Source organism: Alosa pseudoharengus, unplaced genomic scaffold (assembly GCF_046254945.1).
Source record: "Alosa pseudoharengus isolate Yale_2024_CS ecotype anadromous, Long Island Sound unplaced genomic scaffold, YU_APseudo_1.1 YU_APseudo_1.1_scf_7, whole genome shotgun sequence".
In the NCBI taxonomy this organism is placed as follows: Eukaryota; Metazoa; Chordata; class Actinopteri; order Clupeiformes; family Clupeidae; genus Alosa; species Alosa pseudoharengus.
The window spans coordinates 32,171,951-32,199,264 of NW_027468859.1; the positions used below are offsets into that span (position 1 = coordinate 32,171,951).

At 42.2% G+C, this 27,314-nt stretch overlaps 1 protein-coding gene across 1 annotated transcript; it reads right to left on the reverse strand.

The window, feature by feature from the left end:
- Positions 1-6,175: 6,175 nt before the first annotated feature.
- On the reverse strand, positions 6,176-18,850 carry tfap2d (transcription factor AP-2 delta (activating enhancer binding protein 2 delta)). The gene is made up of 8 exons (XM_076273025.1): positions 18,812-18,850; positions 17,609-18,106; positions 15,509-15,569; positions 12,811-12,976; positions 10,572-10,690; positions 8,479-8,620; positions 7,042-7,155; positions 6,176-6,395 (listed from the first exon to the last, which is right to left on the reverse strand). The coding sequence occupies exons 1-8, from the start codon at positions 18,848-18,850 to the stop codon at positions 6,176-6,178; spliced, it is 1,359 nt and encodes a 452-aa protein (XP_076129140.1).
- Between the last annotated feature and the right edge of the window lie 8,464 nt (positions 18,851-27,314).

Genomic DNA, 27,314 nt, shown 5'->3' on the forward strand with positions numbered 1-27,314 from the left:
CGTTGCTTTCATTTTTTTATACAAATTATTGAGAAAGACTTGGCAATAAGTAAAATGTTATTTTAGCGACAGACCCATTAAATATAATCGACATAATTGCTGGTGCTGCAGCAGAAAAGGTCTAATATTAATATCAGTAATATTAATAGATTTAAGACTTTATATACAGTAGATCTCTATAGTAACCTATATATATTAATATAAAGTAGCCTACAGCTGCTACTAGGCCTACTCGGCAGATAGTAGTAGCCTACTGATGATATATGGTATAGTTGAAGTAGGCGTAGTTGTAGTAGATACATAACTTAGCCACTATAGTAAAAATCAATGAATGACTATTATGATTATTATAATGTTTAAAAAAAACTACAAAACAATGAGAAAAAAGGATAAGACAACAAACGATACAGATAGAGGCAGACCTTATGCTAAATAATCTTTCTAATAATTATTTTACACACCTATTATTTTGCAGGACAATATAATGCAGCTTAGAAGCCTAAGCAATCACTATTTCTGCTCGGCTAACGTTGGCTAAGAAGTTGTCTGTGTGGTAACGCCAGGCTTGAATGGAGGTGGGGTCCTATAGTGAATTATGGCACACTGATTCAGGATCTGTCCTGTACCCGAAGGGTGCATTGAGAGCCGTTCTTAGTGGTAAAAGTCGTAGTGCGAGTTCTTTGCGCCATCTGCCGTCGAAAAGGCGAATTTGCGATGTTCGACGGACACGATCCATATCTGTGGCTCTTCCTGAAACACCCACATTTGATTCATTTGAAGCACTTTCACTCGGCCTGTGTTTCTGTTTCCTTGTGGGAACTTCGAGACAAACTTAGCGCAAAACTCCACTCGACGTATAGGCTAGTGAAGTTTGGTTACGTGAAAAACTCCGGAAAAGTAAAAGTAAGAAGTAGCCTAAGTAGGCCTACATTTTAGTTAGCCTACTTCAAAAAGTAAACGCCCTACACAATATGTTCCACCCTTTTGCTTAACCAGCTGAGGAAGACGCTTCAGATTAGTGAAATCACCTGTAAGCCAAGGAATTTCCACACCTCTGCCAGAAGATGCCAGTTTTGAGAGTCATTTATATCTATGTACAAGTTCATACAAGCGTGTCTTTGCAGAAATGTAAGCAACCGAAATGTGTTATTTATTAACCCTTAGAACCCTAAGCTGTTTTTAGGGCATTTTCACTACCTTTATTCATAAGGATTTATTCTGGTCATTGTAAGTGCCACACACATATATTATATATTGTTTTTTTCAGGAGAGTTTAGGCTATTCAGATCTGCCATCATTTCATGTATTAATACTAGCATTGATTTTATTTTGATTTTTAAAGAATTAAAATATAAAAAGTGTATTATAAAAATTATTATATTTCGACATGTATCTCACCACTGCAAGCTCACAGCTCTACATGCATTTCATGTGTGTGTAGGGCAGACTGTCCTGAATCGGGCAATATAATTGCCATGTTGGAGGTATACTCTGGGGCTGAGCAATTTACAGAAATATTTGCTGTGTGATTTACGGAAATAAATGCCATTTTTTATTTAGTGATGAAAAATGACCTTTCTGCGCTCCATATCTGTGACACGAACTGATCTGACCTGACTTGACCCGAGGTTGCGTGTTAGCCTGCGTGCCTGTGTGTATGCAGTCATAATAATTCTCAACTCTTTACTGCATTGCCATGAACAAAGTAAAGGCAAAAAAGGTGTTTATTTGTTGAACAAATTGGGATGCAATGTGAGCCTTGAATTGGATGCCATGCAGGAATTTGCTAGGATCTCAAAACCGGAATATGAACATGCTTTGCCATAGAGAAACACATGATAGCATTGGATTATAAACATGCTTTGCCACAAGAACAGACAAAAACGTGGGGTAAGTCCAGCTATATGAAGTTATTATTTTGCTGTCACTTCGTCTGTTTTATAACCCAGAAGCATGTACTTGGTATCAAATGATAGCTCTGAGTCTCCTCTTTCATCTGACATGCGTGGCATATCTATGCGATCACGGGTCCGCGAGTAATTCAAACGAGAGTAATGAGTGTGCAGCGTTGGTTTGTGTACATGACGTTATTATTTTGCAGTCACTTCGTCTGATTTTATAAGCCAGAAGGATCGATAAACATGGTACCAATGGATAGCCCTGTGCCCCCTCTTTCATCTGATATGCTTGCCATATCGATGCGATCACGGGTTCGCGAGTAATTCAAACTAGAGTAATGTGTGTGCAGGTGAATGCAGAGAAGTATAGACTGTAAATATGATGCAATTTGATTTAATTTCATGATTTTTTTTAATTTTCATACTTGATCGTACAGACAAGTGTGTAGTCTCGTTGGAAAGCCCCACTTCTGCTCTGTCGTGCAATAAAGGTTTCATCCCGCTGCGATGAACCGTTCCGGAGCAATGTAACAGAGAAGAAAGGGTGTGTTTTTTGACGCACTTTGCGTCAATCGGGTTCTAAGGGTTAATAGTAACCCATAATGTAGGCTACAGCAAGTGGCATTTATTTAAATAAATAAATATGTGGAGGTTTGCAATGCGCATATAGCCTAGTGTGATCTGTGGACTTGTTGTCTAGGATGACGAGACCTTTTCTTCACCGATGCTAGTCCATTCTTCATCTATTGAAATCACTCTTTTCATAGCTGGATTGTGAACTGCTCTTCTTAAAATGACGACGATGTGTGTCACACGATGTGAGTTTGTATAACGCAGATGGGCAAAATATAGCACCACACCGAGCGCCAGTGAAACGTGCCAACATGGAAGCCCGAGGTGAAACACAAAACTGGATCCAAACGACCCCTCCGGTCCACTGGGCCCCTATGCCGTTCACTCATTCATGTACTGGGCATGTTAAGTCTCAAATCAACATAGAAAATTCATTTATATAGAGTTTGAATACCATGCGTGCGCACAATTCACGGCCGTTGGTCTCATTCCAAGAATGTCTGTATTTAGAGATCCATGAATAGGCCCGTAAGGTACTCAGAACGCGGAGTAGACCCCAGCTGTCATTCTGAGGAGTCAGTGGACATTTCTGGGTATCTTCATACATGTACATTACGAAGAGTCGGTAGTTCTGTCCTACCTCGTGAAAGACAGATGTCTGCGCGAACTCGAGAGGTGTCCCTAGTCCCCTCCGGCAGGCCAGGAGGTTTACGCAGTCTGAGCCGACCACGAGGCATCCTCATGAATGAAACAATCTGTCTCCGCGCCGTCATTAGCTGACTCGCACTGCGTGCTGGAACCGTTTTAACAGAGAAGCATAAATGTTTGATCGGCCCTGCTGCTTGCAATGTTTAGCCAGACACAAACCAACACACCCTTTTAAAAATACACAGATAGACACTGCAGTGCCCCCATGCACACACACACACACACACACGCATACACATACAAAGCTTTCTCTTAGGGCATGTCTTGAAGCAATGACAGATGTCCTGACAGTTTGGGAAGAGAACAGGCTCTACTTTGTTTTTGCAGACTACATTCTTCATAAGCTACGACTCTTTTATCTAGCCTACACTTGCTGACTTGCTGTGAGCTAGCCTACTGTCCTATGTAGGCCGTCGTGTCTAGTCTCTACTTACTCTGGTAGCCTACATTCATTCACAAATAGACAACACACATATCGAATATACGTCCAAATATACGTCTCTCACGTACATACATATAATTACCGCATGTTCAGTACCAGCTCACCTCAGAAGATGCTCTTGGGAGGGCAGATTCGAGCAAGCAGTAACAAGTTTCACCACAAGATGGCGTAAGAGTAACATTGTAAACAGCCATTAACATGTCAAAACAACAGGTTGGCCTTTACATTATTAAACCGTCAATCTTTCTCATGTATGTGTATATGTACCTATGTATCAGTCTCAACCTCTGAAGCCCCTTTATGTACAGGCGAAGAAGCAAGGACTGCCCATAAAGAGATGGTCTTGGTGAACTTTACACACATTTGGTCTCTTCCTCTATCTGTACACTGTTGACATTCCCAGGATTTCAATTTCATGAATGTATTTTTTTGTTGTTGTTGCTTTTAAAATAAAGCAATTCGTTCATAAGAATGATTCCAATAAATACTGACATAAAATTTAAGTAACTCTCAGAACCAACCATTACTATCTACAGTAGGCCTACGCCTACTACTTTACAAACAAATTGCCCTAAAAATATATTCCCCATGCAATTGGAAACACCCGAGTCCAACTCATAGCTACCCTCCTGCTGTCATGTTTATCCTGCATTAATTTATATTTCAGTCACTGTAACGCTGTTGCATAGTGCATGAGTGCATGAGCCTATTCCTGACCACATGGAATGTTGAACGGGTTCCCGTCGATCCTGTGGAGTTTCAGATGGCTTGAGCATCAAAGTCACTGTTGTTGCCTACAGCCTTATAGGCCGTTAGCCTAATTTGATACCAGGCCTTAGTCTCGATGTTTTCAGTGATCCTCAGAGAATGCAAAGGAAACATGCTGTTATGGGGAACTAGTTTGTCCAGATGGCCCTTATAGCATCATTTTGTGCTGTTCACATAGGTTTGGTGTACATTATTCAAATGTAAAGTTTGAGAGGAATCGGAGTTATAGTGGTTGTAGTAGTAGTAGTAGTAGTAGTAGTAGTAGTAGTGTGTGTGTATGTGTGTGTGTGTGTGTGTGTGTGTGTGTCCAGAGATTCATATTATTTGCCATTCCTGTCATGAGTATAAATCACCTCACTCTGTGTGTGTGTGTGTTTTACACAAGTAACAATATTGCATTGTGGTATATCTTGATGTTGCATTTGAAAGTCTGAAAATGTATAAATTATGATCAATGACAAACATGAATTATGTAGACCCCTTTCCCGTACATTTGTGCTCACTGATGACATGTATTGAGTTGTAATGCGGCACTATTTTAAATTTCATCAGCAGGGTATTCCTGGGTGAGCCATCCTGGAGATCCTGCCCATTGATTGCTGCTTTAGGTTCAGTCCTGGTAGAAGTTATCGATAAATATCACCAGTAATGGTGAGTTTGGAGTAGCCTGATACTGATAGTAGGATGGTGTGTGTGTGTGTGTGTGTGTGTGTGTGTGTGCACTCATGTGTGGACTGAAACCAAAAATAAGCTTGATGCAGTTAAATATATGATTTAAACATTTGTTAGAGTCAGTGTTTGAGTATTTGCCCAAAGTGAGAAAGAGAAAATGTGTGTATGTGTGTACCCATCATAGAACACAGGGGCATGTTTGCCATATGCATCACATCAGAAATAACACATATTTACCAGCTAGTTGTGAAAATTTCCTTTCATTTTGTAATTTACTTTGAAAATACAACAAATGAATACAGAAAAGATCCGTAAAGTAAATATAACACTTTGAGCAATATGCTTTATTGAACACTGTATTTCTGCAAGTAAGGATATTTCATATATGTACTTCAAAGCCTATGAGAAAAGTTGTAATTTATATATTTATATATAATTTCTTACATATGCAACCGAAGGTTTCCCCTTTTTTCAAATCAGGTCTTGTGTTCTTGAAGGAGTGTGTGGAATGTTTGTTCTGGACGTGTACAAACGTTAACATGCACAATATACAGTTACTAATGGCAACGAGGAGTTACCTGGACGAATTTACAGTTCCATACAGACCGCAATGAGGCCTACACAGAGATGGAATGTTTATCTTTTAATCAAAAGATATTACATTTTATAATAACGCAAGGGACAAACAAAACATTTCTTTAAGCAATATAAATAATCAATAACTTAATTCATATAAAAAACATATAAATAATGTACTTTTGTGTGGTTGAGTGAGAGAGTGGCAGAGACTACAGTCGTTTCAACTAAAAAAAGGGAAAGACACAGAGGAACAGGTGGGAGAGATGGATGGAGGGAGAGAGAGAGGGAGAGAGAGAGAGAGGCACGTGTGCAACAATCAACCCAAAAAAGAGAGCAAGAAACGACCGCAGAGAGAAAAGAAAGAAAACGTTTTTAAAAAAAAAGAAAAAAACAAACTTCTCAGCCACACCCCCTTGGCAGTTCCAGCTCCACCCACCAGCACAAATAAACCCCACCCACTCATCACTCTTCCCCACTAAGCAGGAAGTGTCCCCCCGTCCCCCTCCCAATGACAGGAAGTAGGAAGTCAAAAGAGTCATTCCGTCTTCTCCATCTTGCCGTCTTTGGCGGGGGCGTCGCCAGACTTGCGCATCGGCGTCTTATCGACGTTGCTGTTGATCTGGCCGGCATCGGGCGTGCCTGATCCTTTGCTGGCCGAGTGCTTGTCCAGGTAGTTGAGCATCTCACTCAGGATGGTCTGGAAGGTGCTGAGGGCCGCGCAGATGGCTGGCGTGCCGAAGCCGTGGGTGATGAGACTGGACAGAGAGAGAGGGACATGGCAGTGAGTCTCCGCACCTCATATGCCACATGTTAGAGTGGGAATTATTAGGAGCTATTAGAGAGAGAGAGAGAATGTCTCTGTGTGTGGGCAACAAAGATGGCCATAAGTTGCAAAACTGGAGTGTGTGTGTGTGTGTGTGTGTTGCGAGGGAGTGTCAGTGAGAGGAAGAGAGTGCAAGTGACGATGTGTGTGTGTGTGTGTGTGTGTACATCAAGCTTAAAGCTGAGGTGTACCAGTGAGCGCAGTGTTGTGGGTTCACTCCTGAACAATGCAAAATAAAGTGTCAATAGTTTCCTAGAGGAAGCGGTGCTTGTTCAGGCTGTAGATTCTACGTGTGTTGTACTCCACTCTGGGGCACACCTCTGAAATTGCATTTACATTGCCATATTTGGGTCTGCAAGAGCAAAGATATGGGAGAGGTCCTCAATAATTCATAGATGTTTGCCCACAGCTGTATCGAAAGTTGGTAATTTGGTAAGGTGTCTAGTTTTTATAGGTCTGGTGTGTCGGTGTGCGTGCGTGTGCATATGTCTGTGCACGTGTGCATGCGTGTGTGTTTGTGTTTGTGTGTGTGTGTGTGTGTTGGGAGGAGAGAGAGAGATGTACTGTATGTGCTGTACCTGAAGTGTGTGAGGTGTCTCTGAATGTCTACATCCAGTATGGGTGTGGGTCTGGAGGATCCCAGGGGAGAGCGGTCCTGACTCAACAGATCCTGAAACTCCTTACAGATCTGCCTGGCAACACACACGGGGGTGGGGGGGGGGGGGGTGGGGGTTAGAGAGTGTCCTGCAGCTTTTTTTTTCCAAACACATAACATAACTCAGCACATTAATATCCCTGCTGTTCAGAAACCTGTGAAAATGAACAGAAACGTTTCACACAAGCACACACACACACACACACACACACACACATTGGGCGGGTGAGTGAGTGAGTGAGTGAGTGAGCAAGTGAGTGAGTGACTGTGAGCAAAACTCACCAAAGTTACAGCATGTTGTGGAAATCCCTAAGCTCATTCACATACACTCACACACACACACACACACACACACACACACAGCTCTGTGGCGCTTCAAAAGCCTGCAACTCATAGTGCAGGAACAGTGCTGAAGAGAGACACTTGTCTGGAGACAGTCCCAAGTCACCCTCGGTGGCAGTGTCTGATTCAAGCCCACGCCTGCAACTAAGCCCTACTATTCCCTCCCACTATAGTCTGGGCTTTAACAATTCCTGCTGTAGCCCTAATAGATATATTACATATTCATATGTATGATGAAACACACTAATTAAACACATATAAGAGTATTTCACTACAAATTACTCATTGCAAATACTGTAGATCACGTCAGTGTCAGAGATAAGGTCTGATCTTGATCAGTTGTCACAAAATCCTGGAATTATGGGATCATTGTTTCCAACTGTGACTACTGTATCATGTCAGTATATAACCAGCACATTTCAGTATATATCAACACATGTCAGTATGTCATCAGTATATTACAAGTATATTATTAGTATATTATCAAAATATCATCAGTATAATCAGTATATCATCAGTATATTATCAGTATATTCTTAGCACGGGGCTACACAGCACAGACTGCAGCCAGACTGAGATGTCTTAGGCCCAGCAGGGGTTTGGTGGTGTTGCGAAAGTGAGAAAACTGTATTGAGGCGTACATGTAAAACTTGATTATTTTTAAGGAAGTGGGTTAGTTCTGGATTTTTGCCATGTGAGGAATTGGGAAGTGGAGCTTGTTTGCGAAACTCCTTTTTAATTCATGTAGCAAATTGGTATTACAGACAGCATGCCTTGTGTCTACAAGCTTTATATTTTTTCCCCAATATCACATTTGACAATGAACTCAACTCCCCATGGAGATGAAGATGAAAGATAAACCCCAGTGACAGTATAAAAGTGTGCATAACCTTGGTGGTTTTCATGACTGTTCCCAAGCAGTCTCCTTTCCGTAGTGTATTTGTGTGTGTGTATGTTTGTGAGTGTGTGTGTGTGTGTGTGTGTGTATTATTAAGTTGTTTTTTATAAGCATCCTTACTTGGTGGCCAGCACCATCTTCTTGCGTGCGTTCTGTTCTTTCGGTTCCGTGTGCTGCCGGGCCAAGTGCTCTCCTACGGCTTTGGAGGGAAACTCGGTCTCACAGGTGTAGCCAAAGTCCCTCGCCAGGTGGAGCGCTTCACCTGCCGAGGAAAAGAAAGAGAAAGAAAGGGATAGAGGGATGAGGAGAGGAGGAGGAGGAGGAGAAAGAGAGACCTTGTGTTAGTGACCTCGAGCTATGCCGTCTCCAAAACTGTGGAAACTGGTTGCATCCTCTTTTGTTGTTGTTGCATTTACCCTTTCTCACATCCTCATCCTCCACACCTCCAAGCAATTAGCTCTCATCCTCATCCTCATCTTCCTCATACTCCACACCTCAAAGCAATTAGCTCTCATCCTCATCTTCCTCATACTCCACACCTCAAAGCAATTAGCTCCCATTTTCCTACCAAAACAGTTCAACGCTTAGCTCCAGATTCTGCTAGCAACAGAAGCGCACGTCCGACTGAACAGTGCTGCACGTGGAGGCTGCATGCTGCAGAGGGGTCCAGGCAGCAGAAGTGGGGCACGGGGTGTGTGGGGGTCTGAGGAGGAGCCTGGTGGATCTGCAGACGGAGCCAGGAAAACAGGCTAAGGCTGAGGGAAGGTCCCACTAGAGAACCCAGAGGAAGGCTCAGCACTACTGTATGCTATCCACGCACACCAACGAGCCAGATGCCAGTTTAATGACCTTACTCTACTACAATAAGAATACAATAAGAAATAATAAGAGACTTCATCATTGTAATTAACAATTAAAATTATGTTTTGAGGCCCCAGCCGTGGCGCAACTGGCTGGGGCACCTACACTGTATGCCGGCGACCCGGGTTCGATTCCCGCCCCGTAGTCCTTTCCGGATCCCACCCCGACTCTCTCTCCCACTCACTTCCTGTCATTCTCCACTATCCTGTCAATTAAAGGCATAAAAAGCCCCCCCAAAAAAAATTATGTTTTGAATGAAAACATTGGATGATAAAGTGAATAAAGCAATTATTATTATTATTATCATTATTATTAGTATTATTATTATTATTGATTCAATGCTATAGTGAGGATATTTATATTAAATAATAAAGACCATTTCCCTCCAGGATTTTTAGACATGACCTAATTTCCTCCATGCAATATTTGAGAATCTCTCTGATAAAGGAGGGAATCAAAAAAAAATGGTCTCTGAGCCTTGGCTGCAACATAGGATTTAATGCCATATACTTTATATTATTTAAAGCAAACACAGATAAATGAAATCATGAAAATATGCTCTTTTATTTGACTAAATAGGAGAAAAAGCTCTCTTTACTAGCTAATACATCAGGATCTCAATGAACAACAATTTCAATATATGATGAATCCATGATTTCCCTTGAATAAAATATGAGTTTACCTTCTCCGCCTATGCATTCCAACAATACTCATATCTTGTAAACACACCACAGACCTGTAAGCTGAGGTTGGCTTCTAAGACCATTGCTACATAGCTACTATGGTGTACAATTACAATAAAGCATTGCAATTCACCAATATTGTCACCAATATATATGACTAATAGCAATCTAACAGCAACAGCAACCGCTATCCCACTCATCCCCACCATTTATAATATTGAATGTGTACTTGTCTTTACATGGATGAAAGTTTCAAGGATAGAGCAGTTATGTTACACTCTCCATTAGCAGGCAAACCGTTAGATCAGAGGTTGAGAATAAAATACTTTCATTGGAATTGGAATTTAAGCCATGACCTTGTGGCTTTAGCAGTGCCTGTCTGAACGTGAACAGCCTAAATAATCAACACCACGGACAGGTGAACTGTAAACATGATCCATGTCTATGTAAACACTCCCCAGGCAAACCTTCAACACACAGTTAAGGCTCTTTGCTCCGGGGGGCACCTATGTTTCCATATAATGGAGAGCCTCGCTAACCAGGCTTCAGAATACACCAGAAGTCCACTAGTGTGTGTGTGTTGATCCTGCCGGTGATTTCTAAGAGGCACTTCCACCGTGGATGACCCCTGACCCTTGGTTGTGTCTCTCTCCGAGGCGTTGGGCTTACCTTCCACCAGCGAGGTGAGGAGCGTGACGTTGGCCGCTTTCCTGCGGCCTGCCGGGAGGTTCAGGCCGAGGCGGTCAAGCTTCTCGCGCAGGCACCGGCCGCCATTCTTCGACTTCGCTCTGGAGGAGAGGCGGAGAGAACAAGCCCATTGGTAACACATCTCTTCTCTCCACAAACCTTCTCCTCATTCTTCAATATGTCTTCACTACATCTGCTACGGATTCTTTACAAACATTTCTCCTCATTTCATTTCAGCACACATCTGATTTAAACAACTTCTCACTGCACTGCATATATTAATAATGTTGACTTATTTCATTAAAATGTGAAGGAGTAATGTAGACATTCATTTGACATCTTGACAACACATTTAGGTATGTGAGGATAGCATGAAACATTCTCCATTCGATTTGACAGAATGGCAATGGAAAAACACAATGCTTAGAGAACCCTCTCACGATTTTCGTCAATAATCCAGCAATGCACACTGACCTCTAAAAAGCCATGCTCATGCTAATGCATTTCTACATATAGAAATGAGTGTGTGCGGCTCTGGCGAAGGGTGACATTTTGGGTTGTTGGGTTTGATTAGAGCCATAGCTGCAGTTTGGAGAGAGCAGCCGAGATAATCTTACCCTGATTGATGCAGACTGTGGGGAGCACATGCTTCCACAACACAAGACAGATCATCCATTTTTTTTCCTTCCCCCACACCCCTCTGTCTCTCTCTCCTTCTCTCTCTCTGTCTCTTCTCTCTCCCCTTTTCTCTCTCTCTCTCTCTCGCTCTTCGTTGGCCTCATTTCAGCTCTCCAGTCTCCAGCCCTCATCAATAATGGAGCCCCAGTTCCTCCACTTCCCCCTCTTCCTCTCCTCTCCTCGTGCCTCTTCTCATCCCCTCATTCTCCTCATCCACACCCTGCCTCCTTCATCTGAGGGTTAAGCATCCAGCCATCTTTCACCTCCACACCCTTCCTCTCTGACTATCTCTCTCTCTCTCTCTCTCTCTCTCTCCACCTCCCCCCTCTCTCCATCCCTGTCTCTCTCTCTGTGTCAAGCCCTGAATGAGACAACCATCTCTCCCACCGAATCACAATGATTGTCTTTTTTTCCCCACTGCCCTGTCGTGTTGCACAAAATGTAATCTTTCTAAAAAATGTGAAATCGTAGCATTCGCTGTCATCACTGCCACGACGCTCAGATGCTCAGATGGCAGCACCAGCCCCGGCATCACCACTGCCCACACCCCGCCACGGACACAGAGACTGCACCCCAAGGACATCCACACAGTGAGCTTGACGGCCTTTCAAAACCACACAAAGCCACAGACAGGTGTAATTTCCGAGTGTTCATCAGACAGAATGGACGCTTACTGGGTTGCGTAACGAACGTTTGGGGAAAGCGCCCAGGTCATTGTCTATAGTGTGGTATGAGTTCAGGGTCTTGTACATTGTAAGTGGGATCTCAAACTTTAAACCAGATTTGTAGAGGACAGTGTAAGGTGTGCAACACTTCAACTTTCTCAAGGCAATTCTCTCGTGGCTAAAAATCAAAATAACTAAAATTGATGCTCTAGCAAAAGAATCTAGGACAGAATTAACCACAAAAACATTGTCTACCTGAACTAACCAGGAATCTTCTGAGGACATCTATTCATCCCGCATGTCCGGAAGAGTTTAGCAAGAACTGCAAACTGTATACTTTAATGTATATGTGTATCCGATGTAGATACGCAAAGCTCTGAGGCGTATATGACTTAATAATAAGGAATTGAGGAATTCACTGTCAATATCTATGTGTATGGGAAGACTGAACAGTGACATGAATACCTATATGTGAATAATATGGTTGATGTCTTTGAGAATGAAAAGGCAGGAATGCATGGAGGACTAAACCATGTGGAATGGTGGGTGAGACAAGGTTACTGTCAAAGATTCTAGAACAGAGCTCTAGAAGCCTCACACCAGTGTTTCCCACATAATTGAATTCTATTTGTGGTGGTAGGTTTGCAGAATGAACTTGAATGAAACAGTTTTAAATTAGCGCAGTGTGGTTATGATGCTAACCAGATTTAAGTACAATTTAGTACAACCTGGAAAATCATTGTGTGGTGGTCAATGTTGATATTATGGTGGCAAAATCAATATTGTGGTGGGCCGCCACAAATAAGTCAATGTATAGGGAAACACTGCACACTCTGTGTGGCCTGTGGATGGCTATGGAGGTGGATGGGCTCTGGTACCTTCTTAGGATGCCCCCCAGCAGGGATGCGTTCAGGCACTCGGGCGGCGAGAGGCGTCTCTTCACCTCCGCTATCGTCACCTTGTACTTGGAGGTGGAGCTGAGCAGGGACAGTCTGCCAGGTACGGAGCAGAACAGGTCTGTGGGGTTGACCACACACGTGCCACCTGTAGCCACAACACACACACACACTGTTAACACAGAAGCGAAACGTGGGAACACACATGATGACCCTTGTGATGCATCCCGGTGTCCCCTCACACCATCTGAAAGTAGATGACTCTGAAACAGAGCATCTGAGCATGCAGCAAGAAGACTTTTCACTCTCATGTCCATATATGTGTAACCTATACAGATCCACTTAAACATGGTGGTGAATGATGATATAGTGACATAGAGACTACAGACGATGCCCTGAACTATACACCTCTTGGCACCTATGGTCTTTCATAGAGCCGATAAACATGTTATTGTGAAAGAAATCTATTCTTTGATATCAATGCAGCTGAGCACCTTATGTGCCTCTCTAATGATATCCTATTGCTACTGCACACCATGTGAACAAAGCTGAAATATTTGTTAAAGATGAGGTTGTCTTTTTTCTTTTGCCATCTTGCGCTATGTATGGTTCTCCAGAATGCATTGAAGGAAGCAATACTCTGTTTGTGTGAATGTGTGTGTCTCAGTGTGTTTGTGTATGTCTGTATGCACCTAGTGTTTCCTACTTGTGGGTCTTTACCTAGTCTGTGTAACGTCAGTCACCTTAAAGCGGTCTGACAAACCCAAGATCTCCAAGAGCATGCAAGTTCAACAACATATTAATTCCTCCCAAAATGTTTTGATTCAAAGTAGTTTGTATTTTATGTTGCCAAGGGCAATTGAAAAAGAGCTATTGCCGGTAGTCTGGTCGCGAGCGTCGGGCCCAGAGGCGATAGCTGTATTTAAGCGCGGAGAGTAGCCTGAGGCAGCGCGCGAGCGATCACAAAGCGAATCAAATGCTTTTTACGAGTTTGCCACGAAAATTAAAGAAAAAAAGACATAGGCCAAATGTCATCCTGTTTCTATTTCAACAATTACTGTGTTTACAGCGCGCGCCTCCTGCCTCTTTCAGTCAGCACACAAAACCATTGCGCGCACCCGCGCGACGGTGTGAAAAGCCTGGCTAGGCGGGGGTAAGCTTGATCAAATTCCTGAAAGCTAAGAGGGATACTAATGATTAAAACACAGACGACTTTTCTAAGTAGGATCCTCGTTTCTTGAGTGATTTCTTGTGAAAAAGGTTATCTGAATATTCAATGAAGCCAAAGCTGCAGTCAGTGTGAACAACATTAATATGATCTCCACTGAATTTGGACCCGCGCGGCATTAACATATCAAAGCAGCCGCCGGAGGCGAGAGAAGCTATCGATACAGGAGCACGAGGTAAAGCAAAGATTATTGGTTGTGATGGTTGGAGCGGCGGAGCTCCCGGCTAAATCCTGCACACCATTAACTGGAAGTGATCGCGCTGGGATCCGCGCGCCTATGCGCGAGTGAGCCGCGAGCTCAACACCTAGACAGAGTTTATTAAAAATTAAGAACCCGAGACGCCACGCGCTTTATGGTAAACTCCACATGTGTGTAGAAGCCTTGTGCAAGCGGGCACTTTGAAGCAATAGACAAAGAGACCGAGGCAAAACTGCACGAGACTGTGACCGGTACAGGCGCCATGACTTAGCAAACACCAAAAACTGACTTTATGAAATCACTATGGTGTTGATGAAACATGAGTAGGATTGCAACCCGTAAAGACACACTAGGCTACGTGCCCACCCAACACACACACAATTACCAACGAAAAAATAGCCTACAGTTTTCAGAATATCATGCCCATCTCCCACCTTTCACTCATATAGACAAACGAAAAAAAAAAAAAAACTAAATAAAATGATTTCTCATTCACAATAATACTTCACGGTTTGATATCATCTTTTTTTTATCAACAAAGTAATTAAAGGAAACGACTATAATTACACAGCATTTAGGCGACATACACAATATGAGTTTTATATGGACTTTGCACGAAGGGAATATAATATAATATAATATAATATAATATAATATAATATAATATAATATAATACAATATAATATAATATAATAACATAAGAACAATTAAATGGGTATGCATGTAGCCTATATAATGATCTGCTACTCTATTTTTAGTTGTTGGTACTGATTTGCTTTAATATTTCCAATTAGATTTATATATATATATATATATATATATATATATATATATATATATATATATATATATATATATATATATATATATATATAAAATAATGTCAACATAGAACGAAAAACAAACCCGGGATATTCAATATGAAATTAGGGCAGGTGTTTTATACTGCATGCAGACTATGCAAATTTTTTTAATACAATCATTCATCATATGTACAAAATAAAAATAAATTCACGATGAAAACAGTTATTTCTGTGTATATATTTGTATTTAAAATATTATTTTACAAGGGCAAGTTGATATAGAGATACGTTGAAATACAAATACATTACTTAAATGCCCTACACGCAGCACTATAGACTTATATGTAATTAGTGCAGTGCCCAGTGACCAATGACTGAAAAAAAGCAAAAGGTAACTGTGTGTCTGTGCGTGTATAGGGTGAAAGTGTGTGAGTGACAAAAGTTCTTACCTCTACGAATCACACCTCCTTGGCCATTAAGAACAAGTCCACATTGTGCATCGACAGAGCCCTGAACACACACACACACACACACACACACACACACACACACACACACACACACACACACACACACTATATATATCAGATATTGACATAATAGCTTTTATTCAGATAAATAACAGTGAGTGAGGAAGAGTAAGACAGGATCTGTGAGTGTGTGTGTGTGTGAGTGTGTGTGTGTGTGTGTGTGTGTGTGTGTGTGAAAACCTAACCTGTTACATAAGACTAACCAATAAGCTACTTTATGCTCGCCAGACTCGCGCATTTATCAGTGATGTCATCAGCATGAAGAACACGAGACTTTATCAAAAGAGTTAATCCGTCTCGCGAGCCATGACCAGTCTAGGCCGAGTTTCAGCCAGCCACACACACACACACACACGCGCGCGCTCGCAGCACCATACTGAAGAGGTCTTGTAAGCCTTTTTAACAAACTCCTGCTCCATTTTTCTCTTTTCCGCAGCTAAAGTGATTATAAAATCAATATACAAACCCGCCAGTTCAGGCATAAATTACGCGCTCGTGAGCTAAAGGTATGGCAGCTCCTTTTGTCCTGCGTGCCAAATCTTTTTAGCAGCTCAAAGATGCGCTTGTGCGCACGAGACTGGCCGCATCTGTTCCGAGCCTTTACTGGGTGCACGTTTAATTCAGTCCGGGAGAAAGGTCGAAAACCTTTTCACGCGACCTGTGTTTTGTGTTTTGTGTTTTTTGTCTTGTGTCGGTGTGTGTGTGTGTGTGTGTGTGTGTGTGTGTGTGTGTGTGTGTGTGTGTTTGCAATTTTTTTTTTTAAATATCACTTCAACATACTCTAAGAAACTAGTTGAAACAATACAACAACATTATTACATTTATATTATTATTATTGTTATTATTATCTCCTATCATGATTATTGTTATAATAATTATTATTATGTGTATTATTATTATTAACAACAACTACATCAACAATAATAATGATCATAACAATAACAATAATATATAATAACGTAATATTTATATAACTGTCTGAAAAATAATATGCTCGCATAATGATATTTTACACAGCATAATGTAGCCTAATTCTGTGATTTGCTGTAGCCTATTTAAAAAAAGCTAGGCTCCTTATATTGAAGTAGGCCTGTTTTGTCTATCGAAAACATTTCATTTGCGGATTATAACTATCTATATTAATTTTCTTGGAAAGTATGTATTTCCATATTACAATAATGGCCTACAAGCGAATACTATGTATTTACTTAATTATTAGCCAATATAACTAGAGGTCTTCTCCACCTATTTTTGTGTTAACGTGTTTTTTTAACTTGCAAGTTAAACTTGAACTGCCCTCAGCGTTCAGATGTCACTGCATAAAGAGGCAGTTGATTGACATTAAGTCCTAAATTGGATAAACTACGGTGCTCTACTGTGTAGGATTTTCCTTTTGTCCTCGCGCTCCCAATCCCTTAATCCGTTTTTTTACCGGAGAAAAGAGCAACAGCGGCTCTCCAGCCGGCGTGGTTATTCCTCTGCCTTTAGAACAATATGGACGTGCTATAGGTCTAGTGTATGTAAATACCCGATGAAAAGAAACATTTAAAATATGGAGCTGTTTAACGCATTGGGTGGAAATTGAGCCCGATTAAAAAAAGTAATTAGAAGCGCATATTTCAATAGAACAAATATGGCAAAAATGTGTAGGGTAGTCTATTCATTTTTTTATCGTAGCCTAACCTATTGAATATTTGTGTCCCGTTTTTGTATCAAGTTTCTGGATCCAGATTTTATCGCATCGAATTTAGATATTTTTTAACCTAGCCGTTTTAGCGCAACAAGGCAGAACATTGAAAGTAGTCTTGTAATCTCTCCTTAATCTCTGTGGGCGAGCGCCACTGAAGACAGACCTCTTCAATATGAAGTGGAGCTTTTACTACGTTTGGCGGTTGCTATCACTCTGAGAAAATCAGTAAGTGTTTTTCAGTCTGTGTGTGTGTGTGTGTGTGTGTGTGTGTGTATGCAAAAGAGAGAGTTGTATTCAATGCTTTAACAGTGGGATCACACTGATGGTACCTGTAGGTCCTCGGCCCCCGGAGGCGGGAGTCCCAGCCCGGCCCCGGGCAGTAGTCTCTGCTCCGGGTGCATCCCATACTGAGAGCCGTGGCTCATCAAGGAGAGGTCATGTCGCCGGTAAGCGTCCAGACACCCCAGCTCCCGCCGCTGCTCGTCCAGGCACGACGACTTGAGCGCCCGGGCGTTGTGTAAGTTGATGAAGTCTGCCGGCTCGCCGTGGTGGAGCTGCTGATAGTATTGCTGGGAGTGGTGTAGCGTATTGAGCGAGTAGGCGTCCGGGTTCACGGCCGGGTGACTGTGCTGGAACTCATAATGAAAAGACTGATGGTGTAAGGGCGTGTATTGGTGGTTCGTAGGAAAATATGGGGAGGCAAACTCGGTTCCGGTTGCCGGGTACGTGAGAGGAGACGAGGAAGAGTATGCGACAGAGGAGTTGGCCACAGATTCCAAGCATCCGAGCTGCATCAAACGGTAGCTGTTTGATCCGTCGTGACGTATCTGTACCGGGGAGGGTAAAAAGACAGAAAAATATGAGGGATGTCATTTACACGCGCTCGCAACTCCACCGCAGCACAGGGCGCTCTGTGAGCAAAGCATTTCGCACGCGCTAAAGCAAGCTAGACGTAAACTGCCTCCCAAACACACAAACACACACGAGCTCAAAGTGGCCTCAGAAAAGTACCTGACGGCGATGTCATCTCCCGATGCCTGGGAGGGGAGCGCGTGAGGCAGCTCGTGTTAGCGGCTGCAAGTTTTTTTTCCTCCCTACGTGTCTATCATTCGCCACTCGCGCTCCTAAAGAGAATATTATTATCATTATTGTCTCGGCTGCAAAGGATTTTTGTCCCAATACGATGCGCTCACATAAGTGCAAGTAAGCGCTCGTGCCACCGGAGTCTTCCATAACAAAACAGTTCTAATCACGGTGAGCCAAAGCCTCACACACCCGAGTCTCAAATTTTCCTCCAAATACAACAAGGTGCTATTATTTTTTAAAGGACCGGAGACAAATAGTTACACCAAGTCTGCAGTACTCCGCAACCGCTTGCACAATTTTTATCCTTGTCCTACCATATCAGTGCAGTAAAGTCCTAGCCGCGACAGATGTCATAACCCATTTCACTCTTTCTCTACTTTATTGGGTGAGGAATTTAATTAAATGAAACGGATTTGTGAGGTGAGAATAAAAATGAATTAAAATACCTCCGCATCGTGAACCAGTCCCGGAAAGGTGGCTGACATTCTCGCGATCCAGGAAACCCCGCTTTCCTCGCGCTACCGAATAAAATGCGTTAAAAATCCCAAATATAGCACGTGAAAATGAATGGCGGCCTCGCGGAGTGGGTAAAAGCTGGCTGTAACGTGTTTCCCTCTGCACAAAAGGCGCTCCCTGGCTCGGATTTTGTACTTGCAGGGTATTTCTCCGGCTGATGTCGTAGGTCCCTTGGTAATATAGAAGTTTTGAAAATTAAGCATCAGCATTGAGGAATGGGAGGACAATAGACGGAGGAGCCTCATCCCCAGGAGACGAGGAATAAATATTGTATCTTCGCCTAATAAGGAACCAAGCGCGCTTTCAACATTTTTGATGATTTTTTGTGGACATTTCTTTATGGGCGTTTGTGTTTTTCTATCACCGACCATTGCTTTTTACGCGTCTATGCCAACAGCTTTACGATTTATGGTACATTTGGGGATTTTTATTTTCAGCAGACATGTAAGTTTTCTTTTAAAAAAAATATCTTCTGTATTTGTCATATGGATTAATTTAATAAATACACGTTTGGCTGATATATGATTCATGTTTTGGTAATTACTTTCGATCGCATTAATTTCTCTCCGAAACCGTGTGCCTTTTGCAAAGATGATGTTGGTGCCATGCATTCAATTTCAACCAATTTTTTACAACTGAGAACAATACTTCTACGAAGCTTATTTACTACATTTTCGTGTACATTCAGCACAATTGTAGAATGCAATGCCATGATCGAATTAATTCATGAACATGAATGGAATTAAATCAGACTTTCTTTTTTTGCATGAATCCGCACTTCAGGGTTTGGCTTGATTTCTTTGTTGCAGGTAAAGATGAGCGAATAAACAGTGTCTTACTCTTTTTATTGCGATGATCTTTTGAATTCTTTCTAATTTAACGGGTATATGCTAAAAGTCATATTGTTCTGGAGACTCAAGCAGGTGTGGAGCAAGGCTCTCCACCGTGCTATTTACAGGCGTGGGAAACACTATTTAGCCTTTTTTCTAATATTTTTTTTCTGCAGTTGTATTTAACAAATTAACTTGTGTCCCATGTCCCGTTTAGGCCTGTTCGGAAGCTGAACGGATTGTAATGTGCTTGTTGTACATTAACAGGAAATGTCGGTTTATTATCGATTAGTGATCGGCTGCACCTTAGAACAGTATAAGACGTACAACAAACAAGCAATGGCGGCACTGAAATTATACATTTTGGCGGTTACAATATTACACTTTTTTTTGCGTAGATCATTTTTTTCCAGACCCACCTAAATGACATTTGTTTCGAGGGATAAGAAATGCATAGCTTATTAACAGCTTCGTTCCAATAACAAGGACATTAGCTTTGTGTGGTATTTCCAATGGTATTCATACCACTAACATCACTGAAGTCTTCGCTTGTTCGAACGGTTATTTATTTTGGTGCTTATATGTTGGGATTTCAGAGCGCATCTAGCCTGTGAGCATCTGTCTGTCATGTCCTTCTCGAACACCAGTTTTATCATCCTTGCCCGCTGCCCCCGCCTCTCCCGCATTCTCAATGCATGAACTCATTGAGCAAGACTACAACAGTTTCTAAGTGTTTTTAAAAGCTCGTGTTCCCCTTATTTAACCCAAATTATTGCCATTACCGCAGGCTCGCTCTCACGTAAGAGGAAGGGCGAACGCTGCCGCCGTGAGCGTCCGGTTGCTTGCATGTAGGGAGGGTCTTAGCAAGCACGCACAGAAGTACACACCCACTCAAATATACACACACGCGTGCGCGTCATATACAATAGCAAGAAAACAACACATTATATGGGAATGGAATTCCCTTTAGCGACTACATTTGTTTATTAAATAGGCTACAAAAATAGCAAAAAGTGGCAGCGGTTATGGTGTGTATAATTTGGGTTCGCCATGCCCAGAGGCCATGTAAAGGCTGATGTGTGATTGTACATGTGTATCCAATGCCGCCCTTTACGTGCCTATTCTTAATTATGGTTCGAGTGGGTCTGTGCTCTGTGTGCTGTGTGCTGTGTGTGTGTTTGTGTGTCCTCTATATGAGACAGATGAACAGACAGTCAGACAAACATAGGCCAGAGAAATTAGATGAGTATGTTCGAGAGAGGACAGAAATTAGAGGAGACAGAGAGGGCGAGAGAGATGAGTTGTTTTGTCTCACGTGAGGGATTAAGCTTTTGCTTGTAGTCTGTGAGCTCGCGGGATGTAGCGGGGGCACCAGTTGCACGGTAGACGGTCCTAATAGGGCTTAGCGAACACCTCGCGATGCCATATGCACGCTGTACCGGATAGGGCTGGCTCCATCTGTTCACCCCGTCCACGAGGATACACCACAAAATCCAACTCGCTCACCAACCAACGCAAAAACTTCCAATGAAATTGTTTTTAAGCAAAGCAAACCAGAGTAAAGGATCATGTAGCTACACTCTCTTAAGTCGCCTGCGTTTGACGCTACAGTCTGGCACAACACACAGCTGTTGAGTGTCGATTAATGGACGCCCTGGACCATTTGGATCCGTCACTAGCTGTCACCCCTAATTTTGTTTTCATCTTAGGATGGTTTCGCTCATGTTTACCTCACACTTAAATTTGCATGAAAGCAGGGAAAAGAAGCGTCTTATAAAAACCCAAGCCTCAGTGAACTAGGTTAGAAGCTCACTTGGAACCCGGAAGTTGTCTGTGCCATAAGAAGTAGTCGAGCTCATGGAAGTTGAACAATTTTCCCTGTAGGAGGAGTGGTGGTCACTGACTTCTGACGTCAGACTGATAGTCTGACAAACACATCAAACACTTTGAGGATATACAACTTTCTAACTAATGTTTAGGCTTATATTTAATTAGGCTACATTAGCTACTGTCCCTTGCCACACAATTGTGTCAAAAGATATGATTTAATTTTGCTAGGACACTCTCTTGTTCATTAACTGTTTCCCATTAGGACTATATGTTGCTTCTTGACTCGAAATGTATTGCTATAGTCGTGAACTGTAAAAAACATCGACTCATTCTATTGTCAGTCAAGTGGCGCCTTGTTCAACTTTTCTGACACCTCCGTAGTAGACGGCCAAACCCACGAGGACTGATGCGCTCCATGGGTTTAAGACATCATGATGACAGTTGGTGGTTGTGCGTCTTGAGCCTTGAACAAGCTGTAAAATGTTTGTTATTAAAAAAAACACACCATGCAATTAAGAAATACAGTCAGTCCGTTTAACCGTGACCTACATTTAGGACAGCACGGCATTTTCTCTGCCACACACACACACGGAGGCAGAGTTTTATATGCTAATATTGGATTGAAATGGGGGAGGGGCGAGGCGTCAGTCACAGTCCCGCATAGTGTATTTAAAGATTTGCACTAAATTAATTTCCCTGCGCTGGAGGTGTACAACAGTGAACAGGTGGCCGTTAAAATCACAATTCAAATGACTTTTCACTGATAAACACCGTGTGGACCCAAAGTAGTTATTAAGCTAAAGTTTTACATTTAAATAAAGTTATCACATCCATATCTTAATTTTGTTTAGATCACTTTAAAAAAAATCTTTCATTTTATTTTATTTTATTTTATAGATAGCCTACATGATAGCCTACTTCACCACAAAAGCCCAAGTCAGTTAATCTTCTGTCACATTAATCAGTCTTCTCAGGCTTCTCAATTGCATTTTCCTTATTTTAGCAGATAACTGTATTAATGGTAAAAAAAACTACTGGCTTAGGCTATCTAAAGGTTTGGTCAAGGTCGCTATGTAGCCTATCAGTAGGCTACTCTTGGCTACATATGCTCTTTTTGAGTTGAATTAATTGTGGGATTATGCCCAAGCTGTGCACAGAGTTGGTAAAATTGGGCATTATTAATTTAGTTGTGTCTGTTCAATCAATAAACGGTCGAAATTAAATCTGTGACATTCTCTGTGTAAACGCCCGTCACCCATGACCATGAGGTGGAGAAACTGTATTCTACTTTACCCCTGTCTCGCCCACGAGGAGACACTAGGCTGACCTAAGGCGAAGACACTGTCCGTTAAAATTACGACCCTTGCATAGTTTCTGTAGCCTATCGCCAGTTAATCCCGAGCAGCTATCCTATAATTAGCGCGACCCCGTGTCAGGTCTAAAACGCCCGCCTTTATGGGCGCGTAAGCTATTGTACTGAACTCAAGTAGGACATCATCAGCTGTCTGTTTCTTCATTTGTTTTCTTTCTGCATCTTTCCTTCCTTTAATTCGTTCTTTCTCTCTTTCCTTTAGTGAGCTGTAGTTAAATTAAGACGTGAATACAAAACCAGACACGTGCCAGCTGCCCAACAAAAACAAAAGTGCTTAAACGTCGCGTTAATTAAAAAAAGCAATCTGCTGCTTGCTTAGCAGACAGACTAACGGAAAGTGTGCTTGTTGATACACACTGGAGCGGATGCAACCGAACGAATCAGATAGTTTTCAATTAGGCATACCCGTTGTCATCACTGGTTATTAATTATGAAAAAAAAATCAGCAAAAACAGACGCCACATGAGCATCATTAGGCAACTTAAGATAAACAAGCAAGGTGCCTTATTTAAAACGCAATATAACAATATTTTGTCTCAAGCAACACAAGCACGTCTTTACAGACATGCATGAACAGGTTCAAATCCCAATTTTAGTTGACAAAATAGATTTTGTTTCATATAGAATTTGGTGTCATAGTTGACATTGAAGCTAAAGATAAAACAACAATGACAAATAGGCCTAGGCAATTATAGATGACCAGTTAGCCTACAATGCATTTGACTTCTTCCGTAATTCTGTCAGTTATTTGTTGACCATGATCATCACCTCTACAATACAGTCTGCCTTTATTTGAAACAACGGACTTTAAACGGCCACGGGGGAACGTGCTCACCCAAATCGTAGGATATAAAAATCAAAGATGAAAAATTAAAAGACAGCATCTGTTTGGGTGATGGAGTTCGCCAGATCGATAGTCTTTAACTTCTTCCCTTCCATTTGTTCATTAGCCCAGAGTCAAACATCTAAGGCCCAGCACTCAGCCGTTATTAACGGAGCGTTCGATTGAGTGTCCGCTCCGGTGAACTCACGAAACTGAATCCAGTCGCACGGAACTCACTCCTACACTTGGTCAAGGTTCAATAATATGGAGAAGTCATAGTTTTAATGCTAACTAGCTGTGGTCCTGGTCCATGTGCTGCTTTCATGTGAGCAGAAGGTCTGACTGAATAAGTTCCTTTAGAAGTAGCCTTCCTTTGCTTTGGGATGCTGGAGGAGCCAATATCATGATGTCTTATGGAGATAACCTCTAGGCCTGGCGATTTGACATACATTTAACAAATTCGATAGCTTGCCGTTTTCGTTACATTAACAAATTAAAAATATGAACGTGTAGATTGAGAAATAAATTGTAGTCATATAAGCTATATTCATGACTGAACACAACAATGTTAACTTTTTTTGCTTATAGAAAAAAGCTCAGCCCAGCTCGGATCATGCACCCTCAACAGCGTGTGTCACTTTACATAGATGCACATGGACTCAATGATTTGGTATTTCGTGCAAGCATAGGCTACTTAATAGTTTTTTCGCAAGGTGCACTGGCTTGAAAAAATGTCACGGGCTTTGAATTGACAGCTGGCAGGAGAGCCTGATAGTTTGAAGACTTACCACTAACACTTAAACGATCAATATTCCTATATCCAGACTGTTAGCCTATTACAGTTTTACAGCAGTGGCACAATATTGCGAACCAGTGTCCATTGTGCTTGTGATCTCACACGGAGGTGGCGTGCTGCCATTGAAACAGGATTTATGAAGTTCATTATTTCTTATGTGGAACAGATCCAGCCTGTCTGTCTATTCCACGCCTACTTCATTAGAATGCGGCATGGAAATACATATGCTAATGTGGCCAACTGTCACTCAAAAGCTGTTTACCACTGGATCCATAGCACAATGCATGAAACTGCCTGTTTAAGCGTCTTGTGTACTTATGGTAGGGCTGAAATTGTCAAAGATGCCTTTATACAAAGATACCAGCGAGCACAAATGCACATAGCCCTATGCATTAGTGTGCACATAAGCATGGATGAAATTGTCAAAGATGCCTTTATACAAAGATACCAGGTTGCACAAATGCACATGTCTATTATTGTGCAAGCATGGGAGACACACACACACACACACACACACACACCTGTCCACCCTCTAACTAGTATAGGTTGAAGTTAATTATCCTGCGGGAAGTCAGGCTTTAGGACTTACTTTTAAACCTATCCTAATCTTTGGGTATACTTTCACTGGTAGGGTGAAGATTTGAGAAAAATCTCCATTCAGCCATTACATTTGAGGAGTGCCATTGTTCAGAACTGACAACCTTTAACTTGTGGTTAAGGAACTTGTTAATTTTGTACTTGTTAATCAGTGAATGCCTCAAGTAAATGTAACAGAAATACCATTAACTAAAAGGAAAGCGTAATTGTAACCGCTTAAGGGATATGGATCGCAGTATACTGCTGTTAATAAGGGCTAATTTGATTAATCCTTTTCACTGTGAGAGGCCACTGAGGCTGAGTGAGCTGTGTTTTGTGTCTTAGAATAATCTGGCCCCAGGCTAAGGCACAAGTGTTAATCTTCTCCAGTCCATTTAACCGCACCCACAGACCAGGCCAAGGCACCATCTTTAATCCCAGAGTCGGCCGTAATCCAGCCCAGGGCAGAGCGACATCCTGAAAACGAGACACGGTCAAATTCAGCTGCAGGTGGTCAATGAGCCCACAATTGAAAAAGTTTGCCTTTTTATTAGTCCCTCCATATTCCAGGGCGTTGTGTTGTGCTGTGCTGTGTGTTGTGTTGTGTGTTGTGTTGTGCTGTGTTGTGTTGTGCTGTGGTGTTGTGCTGTGCTGTGCTGTGTTGTGTTGTGTTGTGCTGTGCTGTGCTGTGCTGTGCTGTGCTGTGTTGCGTTGCGTTGCACTGTGTTGTGCTGTGCTGCTTTGCTGTGCTGTGTGTTGTGTCTTGTGTTGTGTTGTGCTGTGCTGTGCTGTGCTGTGTGTTGTGTCTTGTGTTGTGTTGTGCTGTGCTGTGCTGTGCTGTGCTGTGCTGTGTTGTGTTGTGTTGTGTTGTGTTGTGTTGTGTTGTGTTGTGTTGTGTTGTGTTGTGTTGTGTTGTGTTGTGTTGTGTTGTGTTGTGTTGTGTTGTGTTGTGTTGTGTTGTGTTGTGTTGTGTTGTGTTGTGTTGTGTTGTGCTGTGTTGTGTTGTGTTGTGTTGTGTTGTGTTGTGTTGTGTTGTGTTGGGTTGTGTTGTGCTGTGCTTTGCTGTGTTGTGTTGTGTTGTGTTGTGCTTGCGTTGCGTTGCATTGCGTTGTGTTGTGCTTCCGTTGCATTGCATTGCGTTGTGTTGTGTTGTGCTTGCGTTGTGTTGTGTTGTGTTGTGTTGTGTTGTGATGTGTTGTGTTGTGTTGTGTTGTGTTGTGTTGCGTTGCATTGCATTGCGTAGCGTTGTGCTCGCGTTGCATTGCGTTGTGCTTGCGTTGTGTTATGTTGCGTTGTGTTGTGCTTGCGTTGTGTTGTGTTATGTTGTGTTGTGTTGTGTTGCGTTGTGCTTGCGATGCGTTGCGTTGTGTTGCGTTGTGCTTGCGTTGCGTTGCGTTGTGTTGCGTTGTGCTTGCGTTGCGTTGTGTTGCGTTGTGTTGTGCTTGCGTTGCGTTGTGTTGTGCTTGCGTTGTGTTGTGCTTGCGTTGCGTTGTGCTTGCGTTTGCGTTGTGTTGCGTTGTGTTGTGCTTGCGTTGCGTTGTGCTTGCGTTGCGTTGTGTTGCATTGTGCTTGCGTTGTGTTGTGCTTGTGTTGCGTTGTGCTTGCATTGCGTTGTGTTGCATTGTGTTGCGCTTGCGTTGCGTTGTGCTTGCGTTGCGTTGTGCTTGCGTTGCGTTGTGTTGCATTGTGCTTGCGTTGCGTTGTGTTGTGTTGTGTTGTGTTGCGTTGTGTTGCATTGTGCTTGTGTTGCGCTGTGCTTGCGTTGCGTTGTATGGCAAGACGATTGAGCATTTATTCAGATATCTTGATATCAGGCATAATTGTCATGTACATGCAAGCCATTTCTGTCCACTAGTTAACTAGTGAGCTGCTTCACTGCCACACATGCAAACTAGTGAGACTTAAATTGTTTCACTAGTTAACCTTACTAGTAAACTAGTGGGTATTTTGGCCTTTACATGTTAACAAGTGACCATTTTGGCATCTCACTAGTTAACTAGTGGCGCTGAAATGGCCTTCACTAGTTAACTAGTGGGCATTTTGGGGCACACTAGTAAACTAGTGACACTTTTTGCACCTCACTAGTTAACTAGTCGAATGGAAATTGCCATCACTAGTTCACTAGTGGGTGTTTTGGTGCACACTAGTAAACTAGTGACACTTTTTAGACCTCACTAGTTAACTAGTGGGCATTTGTGTCTTCACT

What these genes read in the sequence shown, in the direction of transcription:
- tfap2d (XM_076273025.1), bottom strand. Translation starts at nt 18,850, where the DNA reads ATGTCAGCCACCTTTCCGGGACTGGTTCACGATGCGGAG. An exon ending in GACTGGTTCACGATGCGGAG is followed by an intron (nt 18,107 to 18,811) that starts GTATTTTAATTC and finishes TCCCCGGTACAG; the next exon opens with ATACGTCACGACGGATCAAA. An exon ending in CCTCACCTCGCTGGTGGAAG is followed by an intron (nt 8,621 to 10,571) that starts GTAAGCCCAACG and finishes TTTCCTCGGCAG; the next exon opens with GTGAAGCGCTCCACCTGGCG.